This window comes from Oryzias melastigma, unplaced genomic scaffold, assembly GCF_002922805.2.
Source record: "Oryzias melastigma strain HK-1 unplaced genomic scaffold, ASM292280v2 sc00346, whole genome shotgun sequence".
NCBI classification, from domain to species: Eukaryota; Metazoa; Chordata; class Actinopteri; order Beloniformes; family Adrianichthyidae; genus Oryzias; species Oryzias melastigma.
The window spans coordinates 88,596-107,602 of NW_023416944.1; the positions used below are offsets into that span (position 1 = coordinate 88,596).

The 19,007-nt window shown below is 39.9% G+C and overlaps 2 protein-coding genes across 5 annotated transcripts; both read left to right on the forward strand.

The window, feature by feature from the left end:
- Nucleotides 1-228: 228 nt before the first annotated feature.
- Nucleotides 229-12,792, forward strand: alpk1 (alpha-kinase 1). Of its 4 annotated transcripts, none has more exons than XM_036210981.1 (14): nucleotides 229-391; nucleotides 595-758; nucleotides 4,011-4,165; nucleotides 4,265-4,463; nucleotides 5,194-5,253; nucleotides 5,338-5,424; nucleotides 6,243-6,319; nucleotides 6,389-6,484; nucleotides 6,583-6,690; nucleotides 7,903-9,451; nucleotides 9,537-9,696; nucleotides 9,767-9,929; nucleotides 10,313-10,494; nucleotides 10,573-12,792. In XM_036210981.1, the coding sequence occupies exons 2-14, from the start codon at nucleotides 659-661 to the stop codon at nucleotides 10,715-10,717; spliced, it is 3,081 nt and encodes a 1,026-aa protein (XP_036066874.1). In that variant the 5' UTR covers nucleotides 229-391; nucleotides 595-658; the 3' UTR covers nucleotides 10,718-12,792. The 4 variants fall into 4 exon arrangements, with proteins under 4 accessions (XP_036066874.1, XP_036066873.1, XP_024120477.1 ...); XM_036210980.1 differs by having other exon boundaries at nucleotides 230-391; nucleotides 558-758; nucleotides 10,313-10,499; nucleotides 10,573-12,791; XM_024264709.2 differs by having other exon boundaries at nucleotides 230-391; nucleotides 10,313-10,499; nucleotides 10,573-12,791.
- A 76-nt stretch (nucleotides 12,793-12,868) lies between these two features.
- LOC112141552 (ependymin-2) lies at nucleotides 12,869-18,532 on the forward strand. Its single transcript, XM_024264711.2, has 7 exons — nucleotides 12,869-12,971; nucleotides 13,122-13,156; nucleotides 13,247-13,381; nucleotides 16,837-16,851; nucleotides 17,547-17,718; nucleotides 18,008-18,095; nucleotides 18,177-18,532. Exons 1-7 carry the CDS (start codon nucleotides 12,905-12,907, stop codon nucleotides 18,304-18,306), a joined length of 642 nt encoding a protein of 213 aa, XP_024120479.1. The 5' UTR covers nucleotides 12,869-12,904; the 3' UTR covers nucleotides 18,307-18,532.
- The last annotated feature ends 475 nt before the right edge of the window (nucleotides 18,533-19,007 follow it).

Below are 19,007 nucleotides of genomic sequence, written 5' to 3' on the forward strand. Positions count from 1 at the left end.
AGTTTTAAGGTTGTATTGCATGTTTTACCTATTATTGAATAAAAAATAAATTAAAAACAACAACAAAAACATAGATTAATATGCATTGTACTTATTTGAAAAATAAATAAACAAATAAATACATAAATCACATTTGATTTTCCTGACAACACCTTTGAGTTTGTTATTTCCGACGGTTTTGAAAGCAGCACTATAAGGAACTGCCCCACCAGGAAACACAGAATCAGTTTTGATCCTGTGGGCTGTGAGAGTTTACACATTTCAACTCCATCAGAGTTTTGAAATCTTTTTAATCAGACTGTTTCTTTTGTTTGTTGCTCGTGTTAACCGCAGTGGTTTCTGGGTTTTTGGTTCTGGTTCTTTGGACTCTCTCTCTGTTAAGGGGTTAAAGGTAAAGTGTTGGACTTCATTCTAATCATAAACCTCATTATCTTTGTGCGTCCTCAGGTTTGCCTTTCTTCTTTAAATGTGGAATTAAACAGTAAAATCTAGATTTGTTTAATTAAAAAAACATCTAACAGAATTAATTAAATTGATGTTGTTATATTCAAACACAGAGAGAGCGTCGGTTTGAGTTTCCTGTTTTAACATAAGGGTTGCTGGTGCGGTCTCCTGCGGGATTCCCTCTCTTGCGTGTCTCCAGTGACGCACCCGCGGGATGGAGGTGGGAGACTTGCTGGCGGAGTGCGCTAGGACCGCAGCGGAGCGCTCCGCGAGCCGCAGCGAGGCGCACAGACTCCAGTTCTGCAGCTGTAGAGGTCAGACACGAGGGGGCGCCGTCGGGTCGCTTTTGGCGGGGATGGGAGATGCGGTGAGGGATGTGATGCTGCCGCTCCGCTCTCCGAATACATTCATGGTTGCCATCCTAGCAGACAGAAACATGACATCTATAAATCAAACCTTTCCTTCCTATGGAGCTAAATTGAGGCCAATATTATTTGCAACCCAAATAAAACAAAAATGTGTCCAAAACTTAATGAACTTAATTATTTTCAGCTTCAAATGTTTTGTTATTTAGGCTTCAAAATTCAAAATTTAACTTTCAAAACTTTTTGCTCTGAAGCTTGTAGGAATCCATTGTGCTGGAGCTTTAGCTTTAGCTTTAGCTTAGCTTAGCTTAGCTTAGCTTTAGCTTATCAGCCTGTTTGACCAGGAGGAGCTGCTTCCTCTGCTCAGCTGCTGCTCTGCCCTGATGGTCTGCTGCCATATTATTAAATTCATTTTTAATTTTATGTCTTGCAAAGCAAATAAAAGATTATTAATCAATTCCACCACTTTTTAAAAATATAAACTGACCTTGTTATCAAACTTGCTAATTTCATTGCTCCAATAGTGTAATAAAACTACCAAACTCAGAGAAACTCAGTTGATTTCTGCTCTTTATTTAGCTTATAACAATATTTTCTCTTGTTTGCATTTTATTTATTTTCATTTTATTTTTTCAGAAATCTAATTGGAGTTATTAATACATACAATTAATGTTTTTTTATTTTTTTTTTATTTTAAATAAATATTTTTCTCTGTCCCACAATGCAATTATTAGATTTATTCTTTTCATAATTAATTTAGTCATATGAATTTGGACCTAACATATTTTACTTTGCACTCTCTGGGTACGTAAACAGAGGTCAGCAGATATGCGTTTGTAGAAATACCCACCTACATGTGTACATGGCCTCAGATGACTCAAATGATTCGATTCACTTTGAGTGACTCATTAAGGCCATGTCCACACGTAGGTGGGTATTTCTACAAACGCATATCTGCTGACCTCCGTTTTACAAAAAGTGTTGCGTCCACACGTGATCGTTTTCAAAATAATTCCATCCACACGTACCCGCATATTTGCGCTCTTGGACGCGGTTATGAGCTTGTCAGAACAGTAGTTGACAGTGTTTCCATTAACTCTGAAATTTAGCTAATTGGAATTTCGATAATAAGTCCTCCTAATGGAAACACCACAATTTAAAAAAAAAACTCGCATTTTTCGAAAAAAGAGTTTTTGCTCTTAGAGGAGGTGGTATTTGGGGCGTATCGAAACTGACATTTTTCGCAAAACTGTTTTGGAAACACTTTTTTGGAAATAGATGCGCCTCTTTGTGTGTCTGTCCTGAGCGCATCACAGCGGGCGGCAGCAGAGATCTAACAGCTTCACAGCTTCATCTGCAGTTTCACCTCCGCAGCTTGGAGCCTGAAGATGCTGAAATCTCGTTTGAGGAAAAGGGCGAGTGCAGGGACAGAAACTTAAATGGATCTCGTCGTGTTTTTAAACAGAAAAAGGTCCAGCAGCTTACTTGTCAGAATGGTTATTTTTTTTAAAACCACTGAACAGGTTTCTCACCTGAGACTGTCAATAGACTCTCATTCATCGTCGTGTTTTTAATGACTTATCGTGTGAGTTGGTTTGTGCTTTATCGCAAAATGATGATTTAATCATTTTTTCAAAATTCCTAGAATTTCGATAAAGTTTTGCTCAAATGTGTAATGAAACGCAGCTAGTAAACGTAAATCAACGTTTATTCATGTCCACACGCAGATGCAGAACCGGAGTTTTCCAAAATCTTCACTTTAGCCGGAGTTTTCCAAAAGCACCGTTTTCAGTGACTGAAACCTCCGGTTTCGTGTGGACAATAGGCCGAAACGTATAGAAATATATTTGTTTTAGCAAATACCCGGGTACGTGTGGACAAGGCCTGATTCATACACGTCAATACTAGCTGCGTTTCCATTACACATTTGCGCAAAACCTGAAAAAAACAATGTTTGGAAAGGACACTGTTTCCATTAAATCATCATTTTGAGATAAAGCACAAACCGCTAAGTCTTTAAAAACACGACGATGAATGAGAACAAGTATTTTTTTTATTTGATTCACTAAAAAAGGAGCATTGCGGTGACGTCACAGCTCTGTCTGGAGAGCGCGTGCCGCGCAGAGTCTATTGACAGTCTCAGGTGAGAAACCTGTTCAGCGGTTTTTAAATAAATCATTCTAACAAGTAAGCTGCTGGACCTTTTTCTGTTTAAAAACACGACCAGATCCATTTAAGTTTCTGTCCCTGCTCTCGCGTTTTTCCTCAAACGAGACTTCAGCATCTTCAGGCTCCAAGCTGCAGAAGTGCAGCTGCAGATGAAGCTGTGAAGCTGTTCGATCTCTGCTGCCACCCGCGTGTTGCGCTCAGGACACACAAAGAGGCGCATCTATTTCCAAAAAAGTGTTTCCAAAACAGTTTTGCGAAAAATGTCATTTTCGATACGCCCCAAATAACACCTCCTCTAAGAGCAAAAACTTTTTTTTGAAATTGTGGTGTTTCCATTAGGACTTATTATCGAAATTCCAATTTGCTAAATTTCAGAGTTAATGGAAACACCGTCAACTACTGTTCTGACAAGCTCATAACCGCGTCCAAGAGCGCAAGTATGCGGGGATGTGTGGATGGAATTATTTTAAAACGATCACGTGTGGACGCAACACTTTTTCTAAAACGGAGGTCAGCAGATATGCGTTTGTAGAAATACTCACCTACGTGTGGACATGGCCTCAGATGACTCAAATGATTCTATTCACTTTGAGTGACTCATTAAAACTCGAGTCAGTAAAAGGAATCAAAATTTCCATCACTACTGTTTAGTCTTTACTATCAAACTCTGAAGTTGCCCAATGACGGCTGTAAAAACCAGAGGCATAAAAACTATTTTTTTTTGTGATATGGACATTTTTTTTAAAACAACACCTCTTACACAGTTCTGCACATTACTAAAATGCAACTCTGCATTAAAAAATAAGTTAAATCCTGCATCAGTGTTTTGGACACGCGGTTTATACGTGATTAAACTGCTTTTTACATCCTTCTTAGGACAACTTCAGACTATGATAGTACTGACTGAACATCCAGCCGCTTTTCTCCTTCAGAATCTACTGGAATTATCACGTTAACTGTTAAAAGGTTACAGTAAATCAAAAACCATAAAGACTGGAGCTCTGGTGTTCAATGTATGTTTTCCTCCTCCAGACTCCCTGAGTGCAGAGCTGGGCTCTCTGCTGCAGGAAGCCATGGACATGAAGTGGCCCTTTGTTCCAGAAAAGTGGCAGTTCAAGCAGCTGATTGGCCCCAGCGACAAGACCAACCTGAGCAACCTCATCCGTGAGCACCTGCCCAAGCTGCTGGTAATTATTCTCTGAGGCGTTTTGGAAATGAGAGGAAAGACACCTGGACCACCACCACCCCCCTCATATGTACTCTACACCCATCTTCTATTCTTTCAGACTCTCCTCAAAGCCTCCATCATGTTTGATGAAGCTCCCACAGCACTTGCAGTCATATTCTTGGTGGACCGCTTCCTCTACTGGACGGACCAGTCCAGCCAGCTGCTGAAGATCGCCCGGCTGCTCCACAAAGCTCACCCAGACACACCCATAGCCCCCCAGCTGGTCATACGGCAATCCAGGGTGTATCTCAACTCTGGTACATATGGCCTGATGTGCACCTCTCCAAGAGGTTATCTGACTGGGCAAACACGGAGCCCATACATCTAGATCAGGGTCAAACTCAGTCGCTCTAGGGGCTAAAATCCAAAAACACACCTTAGGATGAACAGGATAAACATTTATTGAACACTCTAAAACTACATTTTAAAACTTTAAAACTGTAACTTTTTAACATAATTATAAACTAGATATATAACATTACCTGCAATAATACTAGTGTGAATGCTGTAAGCTGAATTTGGCCGCTGAAGATGCTAGTGATGATAGTTGAAAACATTGAAGTTGATAGCCAGCTAAAATTTTAGCGAAATGCCAAATTAGCCAAAAAAAATAATAAAATAAAAATAAAAAAACATAAATAAAACTTAAGTTAACAAAAACAGCTAGCATGTAACTGAAAAAGCTCAACCTGCTTTAGCTTGCAACATGTGTTCTATTGCTCAGCGTTCAGAGCCCCAAAATGGTTGCATAAATATACGTAGCTTCTTTTAAAAATGAAAGTCTTGAACGTGGAAGTCCAAAAGGTTATGTGGACTCTTCATTAGAAATGGTCGCTTTATTGCACGTTGCCGAAGGCAGTGAGAACGTAGCTTATTTACACTAGTTCTTCTCAGACAATTAGAACCACATCAGTTATCAGAAGACGCTTTAGCTGTGTGTGCTTTACAAGATGGAAAAAAAGTGAAAATCTTTATTGTTTCCTGCAGGAAAACTGCAAAAGGCCGAGTTCATCCTGAGCAGTTTGATCAAGAACTGTGGAACAACAGGTATCCTCCTTCATTTGCCTCTCATCATTTGTTTTTACTTCAGTTATGTAATTATAATTATCTAAAAACATCTTTGACATCCAGGCTGTTGGAGCTACCATTCTGACAGCGACAGGGCTCTGGTGCAGGCCGTCAGTGTTCAAGTGCGGGGAACGGTTCTGCAGAAGCTGGGTGAGAATTCTGATTCATATTGTGGTTTTTGTAAAGCTTATAGATTCTCTTGCTCCTTTCTGTACGAATTTTGGCACATAAAACTCAACCACACTTATCTTTGTATCAAAATGTTCAGCTTGTTCAGGACATTAATGCTTGATTTTTTTGGAATTCATAAACTTTATAGTTTTTGAAATATTGAGCAAAAATGCCCCACTGGAAATAAATTAGAAAGTCTTCAAGTTTCAAAATGTTAAGAAGATCAGCAACAAACCTTTGAATGTTTTCATGGGATGTCTTTTCATCTTTTAGAGTAATTAAAAAATTAGAAGTTTAGCTAATATTTGAGCAACATGCTAACATTTTTTGGCTAATTTCTTATTTACTGAGATTTTTTTTAGACTATTTTAGAGTTTAGCTTCTATTTTAGCAACATGCTAACTTTTTTGACTAATTTAATTTACTGAGGAATTTTAGGCTATTTTGGAGTTTAGTTAATATTTAAGCAACAAGTTAGCTTTTTGGCTAATTTGGCATCTACTGAGGTTTTCTGGGCAAATTTGGAGTTTTACTAATATTTAAGCTACACATTAAATATTTTTGCAAAATTTGCATGTATAAAAGATTTTAAAGCAATTTTATTACTAATTTATCAGAAATTTAGGTCAACTTCAGCGCTCTTTTATTAATGAAATTTTAAGTCCTTTAGCAAATTTAACATTTTGCAAATAGCTTTTGTATTTTCAGTACATCCCTCCAGTAATTAAAGTCAATTGCATCACCATTTTCAGCAAAAAGCTTCAGAATCTCATTTAATTTTGCTGCTCTTTTTTTAGGCTTGTGGCGAGAAGCCGCAGAGCTAATCTGGGCTTCTTTGGTTGGCTTCTACGCTCTTCCTCAGCCTGACAGGAAGGTACCCTGTTTAATTAAATATAAAAGCCCATTCCTGCAAACTTTACCCAGTAATCATTTCTTCTTTTAGGGCATTGGGACGTCCCTCGGTATTCTGGCCAACATCTTAGTGTCAATGAATGATGAAGACTTCCATTCTTTCCGGACAAACCCAGACATTCGTTTTGTAAGCCCAATCCTAATTCTGTCTTGACTGTTGAGTTGTTGTGTTTCTGGGTTTGACATGAACAGATGCTGTTTTTGCTCATTTCTGTTGTTTTTTAGGAGCGAATACTTGGAGATGAGAGTCAGCGTCTTCTTTCAGCTGCGCTGGCAGCCAAGATGGCCGTCATATCAAGTCAATACACTTCCCTTTACGTGTTGACCAACGTGGTGAGTTACCCGACATACAGTAATATTATATATGATATTCTGTTTAAATAAAGAGTTTAACTATGGAACTTATTGAATAAATAAGGAAAGACAAATGAAAGTGACTTTGGTTTTTGTTGTGACTTTTGTAATTGTAAGCACATCTGCTCCTTTTTACCTGAGGCCTGTTTTAGGTCAACAGAAAAGCCAGAAAATATATAAATAAAAACATTTAATGAACCAAAAACATAATCTTATATTGATTGAGTGTGCTCTGTATGTCTGCTCCATGGTGGAAGAAGAGCTGCATTGCCGGGCAAAGAACTTTGATCTCGTGTGTAAAAAAAAAAAGTCCCGTGACCTCGGTCACAAGACCAATAATTACTTCTTATGATAAGGGGGACTTATCATAAAATGCCAAATGTCATGGTTGCTGCTGCCGCCATGGCGTGAAATCATCCAGAAAACCAAATTCTGTCATGAAAAAAACCCACTATACTGTTGATATATATATGTATATATATATAATACAGTTTCCTCGAGGTTCAGTCCGAATCTCGATATGAGTATCAAGGTTCATTATGTATTGAGCAAGAAAAAATAAACCCTGAAATTCCACTACTCCACAGATGATGATTTATTTTGTGAAGAGAAATACCATAACAAAAATCCAGAGTTTTTCAAGTCAGAATCACATTTAAATAGTATACTTGTAAACATTACAACCTTTAAGAACTGGAACAATTCAAGCCGTTCCCATAGGTTTTGTAGGAGGAGAGTTGAAGGTGATTTTTTGTAGCAGACATCTTTGAGGTTCCTCAGAGTTGTACTGAATAAATAATTTGTGTTTTGTGAAAAATGTCGTATTGAATTGTCAAACGCATATTGAACAGCTTGGTTTTAGATTGAATATTGTTGCATCTCTAATTTATATATGTATATATATAATACATTTCGGTCTATTTTGTTGGAGATTTTTTAGTTCCTACCTTTGTTTTAGTGGGACTGGTTTTAGTGTAGGTCTTCCTGATAAAGTGAAGAACAAAAAAGAAGTGAAGCACATGAAAATTTAATTTAAACTTCTGTGTCTGTTTGAACTGCAGCCATGACTGTAGGTCAACACCACTTTAATCAACAAATAAGGAATTATTTTAGAAGCCAAACACATAAATTACATGTTTTCAATTATCTAGAATGATCTAATAATCGGGCGTGGTTCTTTTTCTATCCCAGACCGCTCAAGGGACCTGCTTGTTGTCCTACAGTTTCTCCCTGGAGTGCCCGGACTCTCAGAGAAACTTGTTCCTCCAGCAGGCGCGAGAGGCCTTTGCAATCGGCCTTCTCACCAAAGCAGAAGACGAGCTGGTCACCAGCCAGCAGGAGCTGCACACCTTCATCAAGGCCGCCTTCTCCATCACCGTCACCCACAAATGGCTCAGCGCCTCCGGTGAGGTGGTGCCTAAAGCAAGTCAAGCGTGCCAGGAGGCTCTAGCACTTTTTTATGAATACTGCAGGGCTAACGATGAAGACAAAGACGCCCTCTGTGCCAGAATCATGCATCTGGTCGCTAAGGTTAAGCTTCTGTTGGGCGTGGTTCCCTTCCCTAATTCAGATAAGGGGTCTTTTATCCCCGATCACTACAGAGATATCAATGACTCCTCTGTCAATTTCACCCTGGAGGATTTCTCAAAGATTTTACAGAGATTTGAGAAGTATCACGCGTCGGTGTCTGAGACCGCTGCATCAGTTGTGGAGACTTCAGAGAATCTGCACAGGCTGTGTTTAGCAGATCTAGGAACAACCGTTGAGGCCTCCAAACCGGAGGGCAGCACTGGGGCAGCAGGGGGTCCATGCAGCGCGTATCCACACCCCAAAGCAGAGGTTTCCACAACCTGTGAGAGCGCTGACAGCTCTTCGTGGCAGAAGCTTTCCATGAGCAGCTCGGGCTCCTCTCAGCTCAGTGGCAAAGGAGACGAAGCAGATGTGAGCAATGAGAGCTGTGCGTCCACGGAGGCTGATGAAGACGGGTCAGTCAGTTTACAAACTGCTGACAAAAACCAGAAGCTACACAAACAAGGAAGTGGCTTTGGGATCACCTCAAACACAACATCACCCAAAGTGTGCGGTAAACCAGAACAGGGGGGAATAGAGACGCTGGACTCTGAGAAGAGGACGGCGGATGATGTTGGTGAAGCAAACAAACACTCAACCCCTGAGGAAGCTGCACTCTCTCTGTCCCAGCTGATGCTCAGAACAACATCCGACTCCCTGGACGACAGTTTCAGCTCCCAGTATTCGTGGGAAAAGTTATCATCCAATCAGTCAAGTTATCCATCAAAAGCAGGAAGCAGCCAAACCAGCCAGACTCCAGATTCCAAAGGGAGTTTCTTCATCATGGAAACAGACGATTGCGATCTTCTTCCTCAATCGAACCCTCAGAGGATCCACGGCGTTCAATCAAACATGGACATAAAAAAACATCCAGGGGAAGCTCCCAACTCCCCAGAAGCCTTTTGTAGACCAGAGCAGTTCACGCTCTCAGAAACCTCCACAGAAAGCTCGTTTGAAATGCTGGAGGGCAGTGAGGGCAGTAAGGCAGCCTCGGTGGCCCTCAGCCCCAGGTGCTACAGCTGCCTGAACCCCACCAAAGCAGCAGCGACCCTGGAGTTGTCCCTGCAGGACTACCAAGCCCTGCTGGCTGGAGTGTGCCATGAATGTCTGCTGAGGAGGCTGCAGTTCGATGAGAGAAAATTCAGGCTCGACCAGCTCTCTACTGCTCACAGTATGTCTGCTGGTCCGGGGTTTTCATTTATTTGAGAGGTTTTACTACCAAACTCCTTCTTGACCCAACTCAATCTCACCAACAGGTGCTCTTCACTTAAAGTTCTCTAAGGAAGCGGGACTGTGGACAGCCAGAGAGACCTGTGTTTACATTGGGACACACATTGAAATGAATGGCAACCCCCACGGCAGTCAGAGGGAAGCCATATGGGTCCAGTTCTTACACCAGGAGGAGAGGCTGAGCAGGTCTGCAGCCACACGGTCCTTCAGATTTAACACCTGAAATCCTCCTTATGCTTCTTACCGTTGTCTGTAGCTATGTGGGGAAAAACTACCTAAAGCCAAAAGAAATCAAGTTCCACCTGAACGACGTGGAGAGGCAGATGACAGCGCAGTATTATGTGACTGAATTCAACAAGAGGCTGTATGATAAAAACGACATGGCACAGATCTTCTACATCCCTTCAGAGGCTCTGTTGGTGAGTCCAGCGCTCCAAACGGAGCCACAGCTACTTACTTCAATAGTGCTTCATGGTTCAATGTCCTGCAGCAAGCAAAGTCCCATTAGTGTCACACACCTAGATGTGTGAAATTTGTTCTCTGCATTTGAACCCTCCCCTGGGGGAGCAGTGAGCAGCAGACTCAGGAACCATTTGGAGGTTCCCCCAATCCAACCCTTTAAAGCTGAGTGTCAATCACAGAAGCATTGAGTCCCATTTTTAGAGTCTTTGAACTCATGACCTTCCAGTCTCGGGGCAGACACTCTGCCACAAGGCCACTGAGCTGGAGCAAGTTGCAATTTTACTGCTGGATAGTTATGAAAAGGTCAAAGGTTTTTAAACTTCTCCCTTCTGCTGAATAGATTCTGAATGGAAAAGAGATCGTGGGCTGCATAACGGTGGAGCCCTTCATCCTCGGGAACTTTGTCAAATTGACCAACAACACCCGAAAGAAGGTGGAGAGCTTGAGTGCAACGAAATACGGAATCGCCTTTGGTCACTTCACTTACCTGCTGTCCAAACGTCAGGAAGTTGTTGTAGACTTGCAAGGTTTGACTGAGCCAGCAGCATTACAGAGCCGGTTTTTCCTTCCTCTTATTGCATTTGTGCGCTCTTTTCACAGGATGGGTGACAGCAAACGGCAAAGGTCTGACCTACCTCACCGACCCTCAGATTCACTCCACCAGGACGCGCAGAGGCCCCTCAGACTTTGCCGGGTCTGGGATCCGCTGCTTCCTGAGGGAGCAGCATGGACCAAAGTGCAATGAGATCTGTCAGCGGCTCAAACTTCCTCCACTGGACCCTCAGACCGCTCTGCTTTAGATATTTACAGAAACCCTGATTGTAACCGAAACGAGCAACTCTCGTCTTCCCTGTTTGATCTTGTTTAATGAGGAAACTTTAAGAGTATCTTCTTGAATCTTCATGTTGGATCATTAAACATATAAATGGCTCCTTGATGGAAGAGTTGTGGGATCACAGAAATGATCATTGTTAAGTATTAAATATGTGTGCAAATTGGAATGATTTTGTAAAAGAAAAAGGATGTATCTACATCAAGTAAAAACAGAGAGTTTCACTTTTGATCAAACAATTTTACTATTTTAAGTATTTAACAACATCTACTGGAATCATTCATAAATTGTGAACTTTTTCAGCAACAACCCAGCTAGTAAGGCCAAGTGGGCCCCACATGGTTTAAAAGTGGGCCGAAATTAGCCTTTATTAGTTACGATGCTAGCTGCATTTTCATTTAATGTCATGTAATTTAATTGTCATGAGTAGAGACTCATGACAATTGCCTGGTTCAGGTGTGTCCAGCCAATAAGAACATGCCAGAGCAGGGTATGTTGGAAACCATGCAGGAAGGAGGCACTCGAGTCTCTTATTGGAAGATCCCATGCTCGTGATTGACCTCTGCCTGTCTGACCCTGATTTAGCTTTGTGGACTTTTAGCTGTGCTTCATTCCTGTCTGAACTAATAAACCTGCTGCAGGTGGAACCAGCTGTCTGTTTGTGACAGATACTGTAGGATGTCACTGATTGGATGATGATATTCAGTATCGCTTCATGCTTAATAACTTTTATTTGAAATGATGGACAAATGTCATCATCCAATCAGTGATGTTCTAAAGTACCTACTTTTTCTGTTTTCGCCTTTTTTTTTATATTTTTATACATTTCTTTTTGATTTCTGGAAATTTTTTTTTTTTTCTAAAGCGTTTCATTTCATTATTTGTTTTGCTGTTTTAATTGTTGTTCGGATCTTAAATATTTTTTTTTCATTGAGTGATTCGTTTGTATATATAGTATGGTATTGCAGTCCACAAAATCTCAAAGTTCTTCAAGTCTTCACTTGTTGCAGAGATGGGACTTCTCTGACAGACCGCTGTCCATGAACCCTGAAACCAGTTTCATATTTCAGGGGTTTACCACCTGCTCGCCATCAGAGGTGAAGTGCTTGATGTGAGATGCACTTTTTAAACACCTGAGCCGAAGCTTCTTGTCTCTTTTGTCTCCAGATTTTACTTCGGACCTTAAGCATTTTTTAATCTGTTCTCAAAGTGTTCCTGGTGGTCTTTTAATTATGATGATACTGTTTCTTGCCAAAATAAAAAAAACTGTGTCTTGGACTGTCTGTAGAGCGGCAGGATTTCATTAGTAATTCAAATCTGAGTTGATGGCAGGACTACCGTTGATGTGGAGTGAGCCCAGCCTCACTTCCCATCATCTCTTTGTTTATGCTCTCTTTTCTAGCTCAGATGAGGAAAACAAAGACGTTCATGGATCTTTTTGTCTGCAACAATGGAGCAAAGCAGAGAGCTTGTGGCCTGCCTACTGTACCTATGTCACAAGCTTTTGTTAAACAATATTATTTTGTCTTCTCTGATTTACCACAATTTATATAAAGAAAAAAATCAAAAATGTAATTTTTAAATAAATTTCATCCTGAGATGAAAAGAACATTAAAAACACAATTTTCATTTGAGAGGGTCTTTAATCCAGAGCAAAAGTTCAGTCTGTTTTCATAAACATTTTTATTTAAACACTTTTCTGTGCAAAAAAGAAAACAGTTAACGATAGGCCCATTAAAGCCCTGTAACGCTTCTAATGGAACAGGGAAATTTCTTTTAGAAAATTGTATCTGCATCTGAACTTAGTCCCATTTGGTCATAAAAAAGGATTGTTATGCCTGAAGAGCTCACATGTTGATGTCTGTAAACACTAACTCCCCCTCAGTCAGGGACGGCTGGAGGACGCCGTGTGTGTCGGAGGTGAAACAAGTTGTTTTTCTTCAGTTGGATGAATCAAACCCAGAACTGGGGTTTCCTGAATGTGGAAATCGTGTCAGTCACATGATCAGAGGTGAGTAACTGCAGTCACCTGACCTGAACTTTGGACTGCCGCTCTACTTTAAAGCGTCTGCTGGTGAACAGGAGGGGAAACCCTGAAACATGAAGCTGGAAGTGGTGTTGGCGTGCTTGGTGGTCAGCTGTCTGGCAGAGAAGCCTCGTCCCTGCAGTAAGTGAACCCATAATAGACATCATTAAATTGTATTTTTGGTTTAGTCTTCTCACATATTTAAGCATAATTAGTTGTTAAGCTGTTTGACCAATTAAATTACGGTCTCTTTTTTTGCATTTTTGTACTTGTGTTTGTGATTTCCTGCAGCGAGCCCGCCTCTTTTGACCGGAGAGCTCTCTATGGTAAGTAAATGCTTTCATCTCTAACAAACCAGAACCTATAAAGGACCAACCAAAGTTTAAGGTCCAAATTGACATTTTATTATTTTGTAGTACTCCCAGGATGAGAGAATTGGAATACTCGGCAAATATCTGTACGATGCTCTGGGACAGCGAGTGAGGCTGTTTGAGATGGGCATCTATGAGAACCGGTCGTTCACCGCAGATGTCCTGCTGCACTTCAGAGAGGTGACCCGCACACAAACACCTTTTTCTGCCAGTAGGAGTTCAATATTCTGTGATTCCACAAATCTCCCGCAGGAATTTATCTCAATCCCACTGTTTAGTTCTGACTTCAACCACTGGCTTAGAATTACCTGGATGCACACAATTAAAATCTATTAGATCTCAAAGTTTTGATAAAACTCACCTTAGGTCACGGGCCGAACAGAATAAACATTTATTGAACACTATAAAAATAAAATTTTAAAACTTCAAAACCGTGAATTTTTAAACATCATCATTAAATAACTTTAAAAAAGTATTTTTTAATATAATTATGAATCTGATATAGAGCAATAATTGTATGTGTATGAATCTAGCTGAAATTGATAGCTAAAAATGCTGAAGCTGATAGTCAGCTAAAATGTTAACTAAATGCCAAGTTAGCCTTAAAAACAAACAAACAAACAAAAAAAAAATAGGTTAGCCAAATAGCTAGCATATAGCTGGAAAAAAATGCTAAACTTCAAAATAGCCCAAAAAATGGAAAAAAAAAATCCTAAATTAGCCAAAACAGTTAGAATGTAGCTAAAATATTAGCTAAACTCCAATCTAGCCTAAAAAACAAAACAAAAAAGCTTAAGTTAGCAAAAATAGGTAACATGTAACAGGTAACAATATTAGCTAAACTCCATTTTGTGATGGTCGACTGGTGTAAGTCCTAGAAGTATATGCAGCTCTCGTATAAAAGGCACACCCATCGTAACTTACACAACTTTCTGGTGGACTTGGAAGTTAGAGAACAGAGGTTGAGTGCAATTGGCTTTATATCCAGCAAACTCAGTCATGGTGATGGGTTTAATGAACATTTCACTCTGGATTCTTTGTTTAACATGTTAGCCTTTATTAGTTACGATGCTAGCTACATTTTAATTTAGTGTCATGTCATTTAATTGTCATGAGTGGAGACTCATGACAATTACCTGGTCCAGGTGTGTCCAGCCAATAAGAACATGCCAGAGCAGGGTATGTTGGAAAACATGCAGGAAGGAGGCTCTCGAGGACCAGGGTTGCCTAGACCGACATAGACAGTGGATGCAAAAACAGATTTCTCACACAAATTAAACCCCATACGGCCAAACCTCAGCCAGACTCCGCCTTCAGTGACCCCAAGGTAAATTCAGTTTGAGACCCCTGGTGTATATAGAACATGAGTCTTAAAATGAGCAGGATCCTTTGCATTGTCTTCTGGCACCAATGCAGGTGACCCAACACACTTGTTGAGACTTTTCAAGCCTGTTTGACCCTCTAACACAGGGGTATTCAAATCCAGGCCTCGAGGGCCGGTGTCCTACATGTTTTCCAACCAACCGTCCATTGAAGCTCTTTATTGGCCAAACATACCTGATCCAGGTAATCAGCAGGAGATAAGGCAGGATTTCTGGAAAACCTACAGCAGAGAGGCCCAAATCCAGGCCTCGAGGGCCAGCTTCCTGTAGGTTTTCCAGAAATCCTGCCTTATCTGCTGCTAATTTCCAGGATCAGGTATGTTTAGCCAATAAGGAGTTTCAATGGAAGGTTGGTTGGAAAACATGTAGGACACCGGCCCTCGAGGCCTGGATTTGAATACCCCTGATCTAACACCTGAGGCCTCACCGGGGACGCTTAAACACAAAATCTTTAACATACTGTAACTTTTCAGAATCTGCTATAATTATCATGTTCACGGTTGAAAAGTTACAGTAAACCAAAGAACATAAACACTGGAGCTCTGGTGTTAAAGGGTTAAGAAGTCTAGTTCCACAAGGTTCCCAGTGAGGTAACAAAGACAAAAGCAATGGTAATATCTTTTGAATTCAAAAGGATTCATGAGTAGTATTATAAACAGTGTTTGTGCAACTGAGTATCAGAGTAACCGATGAAATAGTACAAAAGTAAATCATTCACTTCCGGTAAGTAGGCCAACATCATCCTCGTCATTTATGCTCAGATGTTTGCCTCAGGAAGATTCTCCGTTTGCCTTTCCAGCTGGTTTTCAGCAGGTGTAGTCAAGCCCAAATGGATTTTTTGTTTGTATCTACACAATGTAAGCAGTGTTGATGTAGTACCTTTTTGTTTTATATTATTAATCCAGCTTTAAAGCCCAATAATAGCATTAACTATTAAAGTTGCATTACCTGCGATAATGCTAGAATGAATGCTTTTTGATGAAGGTGCTCGCTGAATGTGCTGAAGATGCTGAAAAACTTTATCTTAATGCTGAAGGGATTTCTGGAAAATTCTAAAGCTGTTTGCACAATGCTAAAGTTGCTAAAGAACTTAAAGTTGCAGAAAGAGCATAAAGTGCACAAAGAATTTGAAGAATTTTTTGAAAAAAATAAATTGCAAAACATTTAAAAATACTTAAAAGATATGGACTCAAAATTAGCACAAAACCTCAGTAGATACCAAATTAGCCAGAAAAGCTAGCATGTTGCTAAAATATTAGCTTAGATCAAAATTGCCCCCAAAATCTTAGTATATGCTAAACTATCCAAAAAAGATTAGATTAGATTAACTCAAAATTACCCCCCAAAAACTTTAGTAGATGCCAAATTAGCCACCCCCCCCTCCAAAAAAACAAAAAAACTAGCATGTTGCTAAAATATTAGCTTAGCTCAGAATTGGCCCATAAAAACTTTAGTATATGCTAAATTAGCCAAGAAATCTAGCACGTTACTAAAATACTATCCTAACTCCATACGAGCCCAAAAAACGTATTAGATGCCAAATTAACCAGAAAAGCTAGCATGTTGCTAAAACACTAGCCTAACTCAAAATTGGCCCGAAAAACCTTAGTAAATGCCAAAGTAGGCAAAAAGGCTAACACGATGCTAAAATACTAGCGTAACTCCATAGTAGCCCTCCATAGTAGTGGCTAAAATACTAGCTTTATTCCATAGTAGCATAAAAAACCTCATTAGATGCAAAATAACCAAACATTAGATACCAAATATGTTAGCATGTTGCTAAAATATTAGCTACACTCAAGAATAGCCAAAAAAATCTTGTAATCTGCCAAATTAACCAAAAATGTCAGCATTAAGCTGAAATATTAGCAAAATTAAAAATTAGCCATAAAAACCTCAGTAGCATTACTGTCCTTAACATACTGAACGTTTTGATACCTAATTGCATGTTTTGCAGAAATTGCACAAGTATTTGAAGAATATGGGAAAAAAATAGCAAAATTTGCACTAGATTTCAATAATTGTGTAAAATGTCAAAAATTGCGCAAAAACGTTCAATGTACGAATACCATAAGTACAAGCAGCACTTTCCTTAACAAGCTGAACGTTTTGATACCAAGATTGCTTAAATCACTGAAAGTATTCTTGAGTTTTTAGGAATCAAAAACATACAGAAGAATAAATAAAGAATAATAATAAGGAGAGACACTAAACATTCACACAATGACTTTTGTTCTACCACTCTTCCATCAGGCGGCCCTCTATGTCACTAGTCGTGTTTCCATTAACTCTGAAATTTCGAAAAACGGAATTTCGATATTAAATTATCCTAATGGAAACACCACAATTTCGAAAAAACTCGCCTTTTTCGAAATAAAGTTTTTGCGCTTAGAGGAGGTGGTATTTGGGCCGTATCGAAACAGTAGTTTTTCGAAAAACTGTAATGGAAACACTTTTTTCGAAACAAACGAGTCACGTGACCATTAACCGGATATGACGTTTCGGACTGGAAGCAGGAAAAGCTGGTCAAATGCGCTTTTTCACAGCAACTGGCTGCCTTGAGCACCGCACAGCTCATCAAAAGTTGAGCGTGTCATGCGAAAATGCTGAATCCACAGCTCTTCGGTGAATTCTTCAACCACGATTCCCCAAAACTGTTTGACTCTACGTCGCTCCCACGTTTAAGGAGCCTGCCGCTCCAAGGCTCGGATCAGACGTAGACGTCTTCTCTGATGGGAAGGATGAGAGCTAGCTCCGTGGCAGAAATGTGAATGAATCTACTGCACATGAAAATAGTGTTTATATCCGTCGTCATGTTTTTTTAATGACTTATCGCGGGAATTACTTCGAGTTTTTCGCATAATCATGGTTTAATGGAAACGCTGTTTTTTCGAAACATTGTTTTATCGAAATTCTAGAAATTTCGAAAAAGTTTTGCGCAAAAGTGTAATGGAAACGCAGCTATTGATGACAACAAGCGCACATGCAGCAAGAGCCCACTGAAGGCAGACTTCCAACCCCTGAGAATTCCCCAAAACGCAACTCTGTTGGGCCAGGCTGTGGTGGGCAGCTCCTCTGCACCTGGACAAGGACTCCTGGTGAACACCTGGGTTGGAGATCTGCCTGACAAGTCAGGTGAGGGAGTACACACGGTCCATTTCAGCAGAACCGGCTGAGAAGAACTCTACTAAGAGAAAAATTCAGGATTATTTTGCGACTTGATGTGTATTTCTAAACAAATGTCTAAATGTGTAAACCAAAATTGTAATGAATGAAGTTGAAAAGAATAGAAAAAAATGTAAATCATATTGCTCCGGGCTCTGGTGAACTGAATCGAATCTGTAAGTTATTGACAACACCCAGCCCTACTAAAAAGTCTTTTATATTAACCCTAATGTGACTTTTTTTCCCCATCATCCTCCAGGACAGTTTATGAGTGTCATCACGGAATTCGGATGCATTCCTGTGACCACAAACTATAAAACAAAGGAGTTTGGATGGGTGGGAACAAAGTAAGTTTCAGTATTAAAGTCAGAGAAGCAAAAATGTATCGTGTGTGTACGCATCCACTGATTCTCTTATCTTTTCATCAGTTACTTCAATAACGTGATTGGAATTACCAATCCCGATCTGCTCGAGCCCCCAACGTTCTGTGCAGATGCTGTGATGGACGTGGAAGCAGAGCCTAGAGATTATCTCGGCCTTCTTGTCAAGAAAAATTGAGACGACTGATCTACAGTTACCTTCGATTAAACAGTCTTACCTCTTTCACTGGAATACTTTTTCAGACATTTTGTCTTTTTCCTAAAAACTTTCTGTGAAAACTTTCTTCCATGTATCTATTCTATTACAAAAAGTTTTTGACTTTCCAATCATCATCACTACAAAAGTAGTACTGTCTGTACTGGGGATCAAGCATTGTCTCATTAAAAGCCTGAGAAATATTGAATCAGGGTTGCAGTGGTATTTCTTAACCTTTTTGGTTAATGTTGAATTCCATATATGTCGGCAGGGGCGGAGCTACAAGGTGAGGGAGGGGGCCGCTCCCTCTCCAGCAAAAGTCATACCATATTTTTTGCATGTATCTACACACAATACGCCATGTTGAGATACAACCTTTTTTTTTAATATAATGAATCTGGCTTTAAAGCCCAATAATAAGAGCATTAACTAGAAAAGTTGCACTACCTGCGATAATGCAATTGTGAATTCTTTTTGCTGAATGTGGCAAAGCTGTTTGCTGAAGATGCTGAAGAAATTAACCTTAATTGCTGAAAGAATTTGCGGAAAATGCCGAAGCCGTTTGTATAATACTTAAGTTGCTAAAGGACTTAAAGTTGCAGAAAGTATGTGTAACCCTAGTAAAGTTACTTAGTTTTTTCCCTTAACATTCCCTTTAAACAGGGTGTAATTTTCAGTTTCTC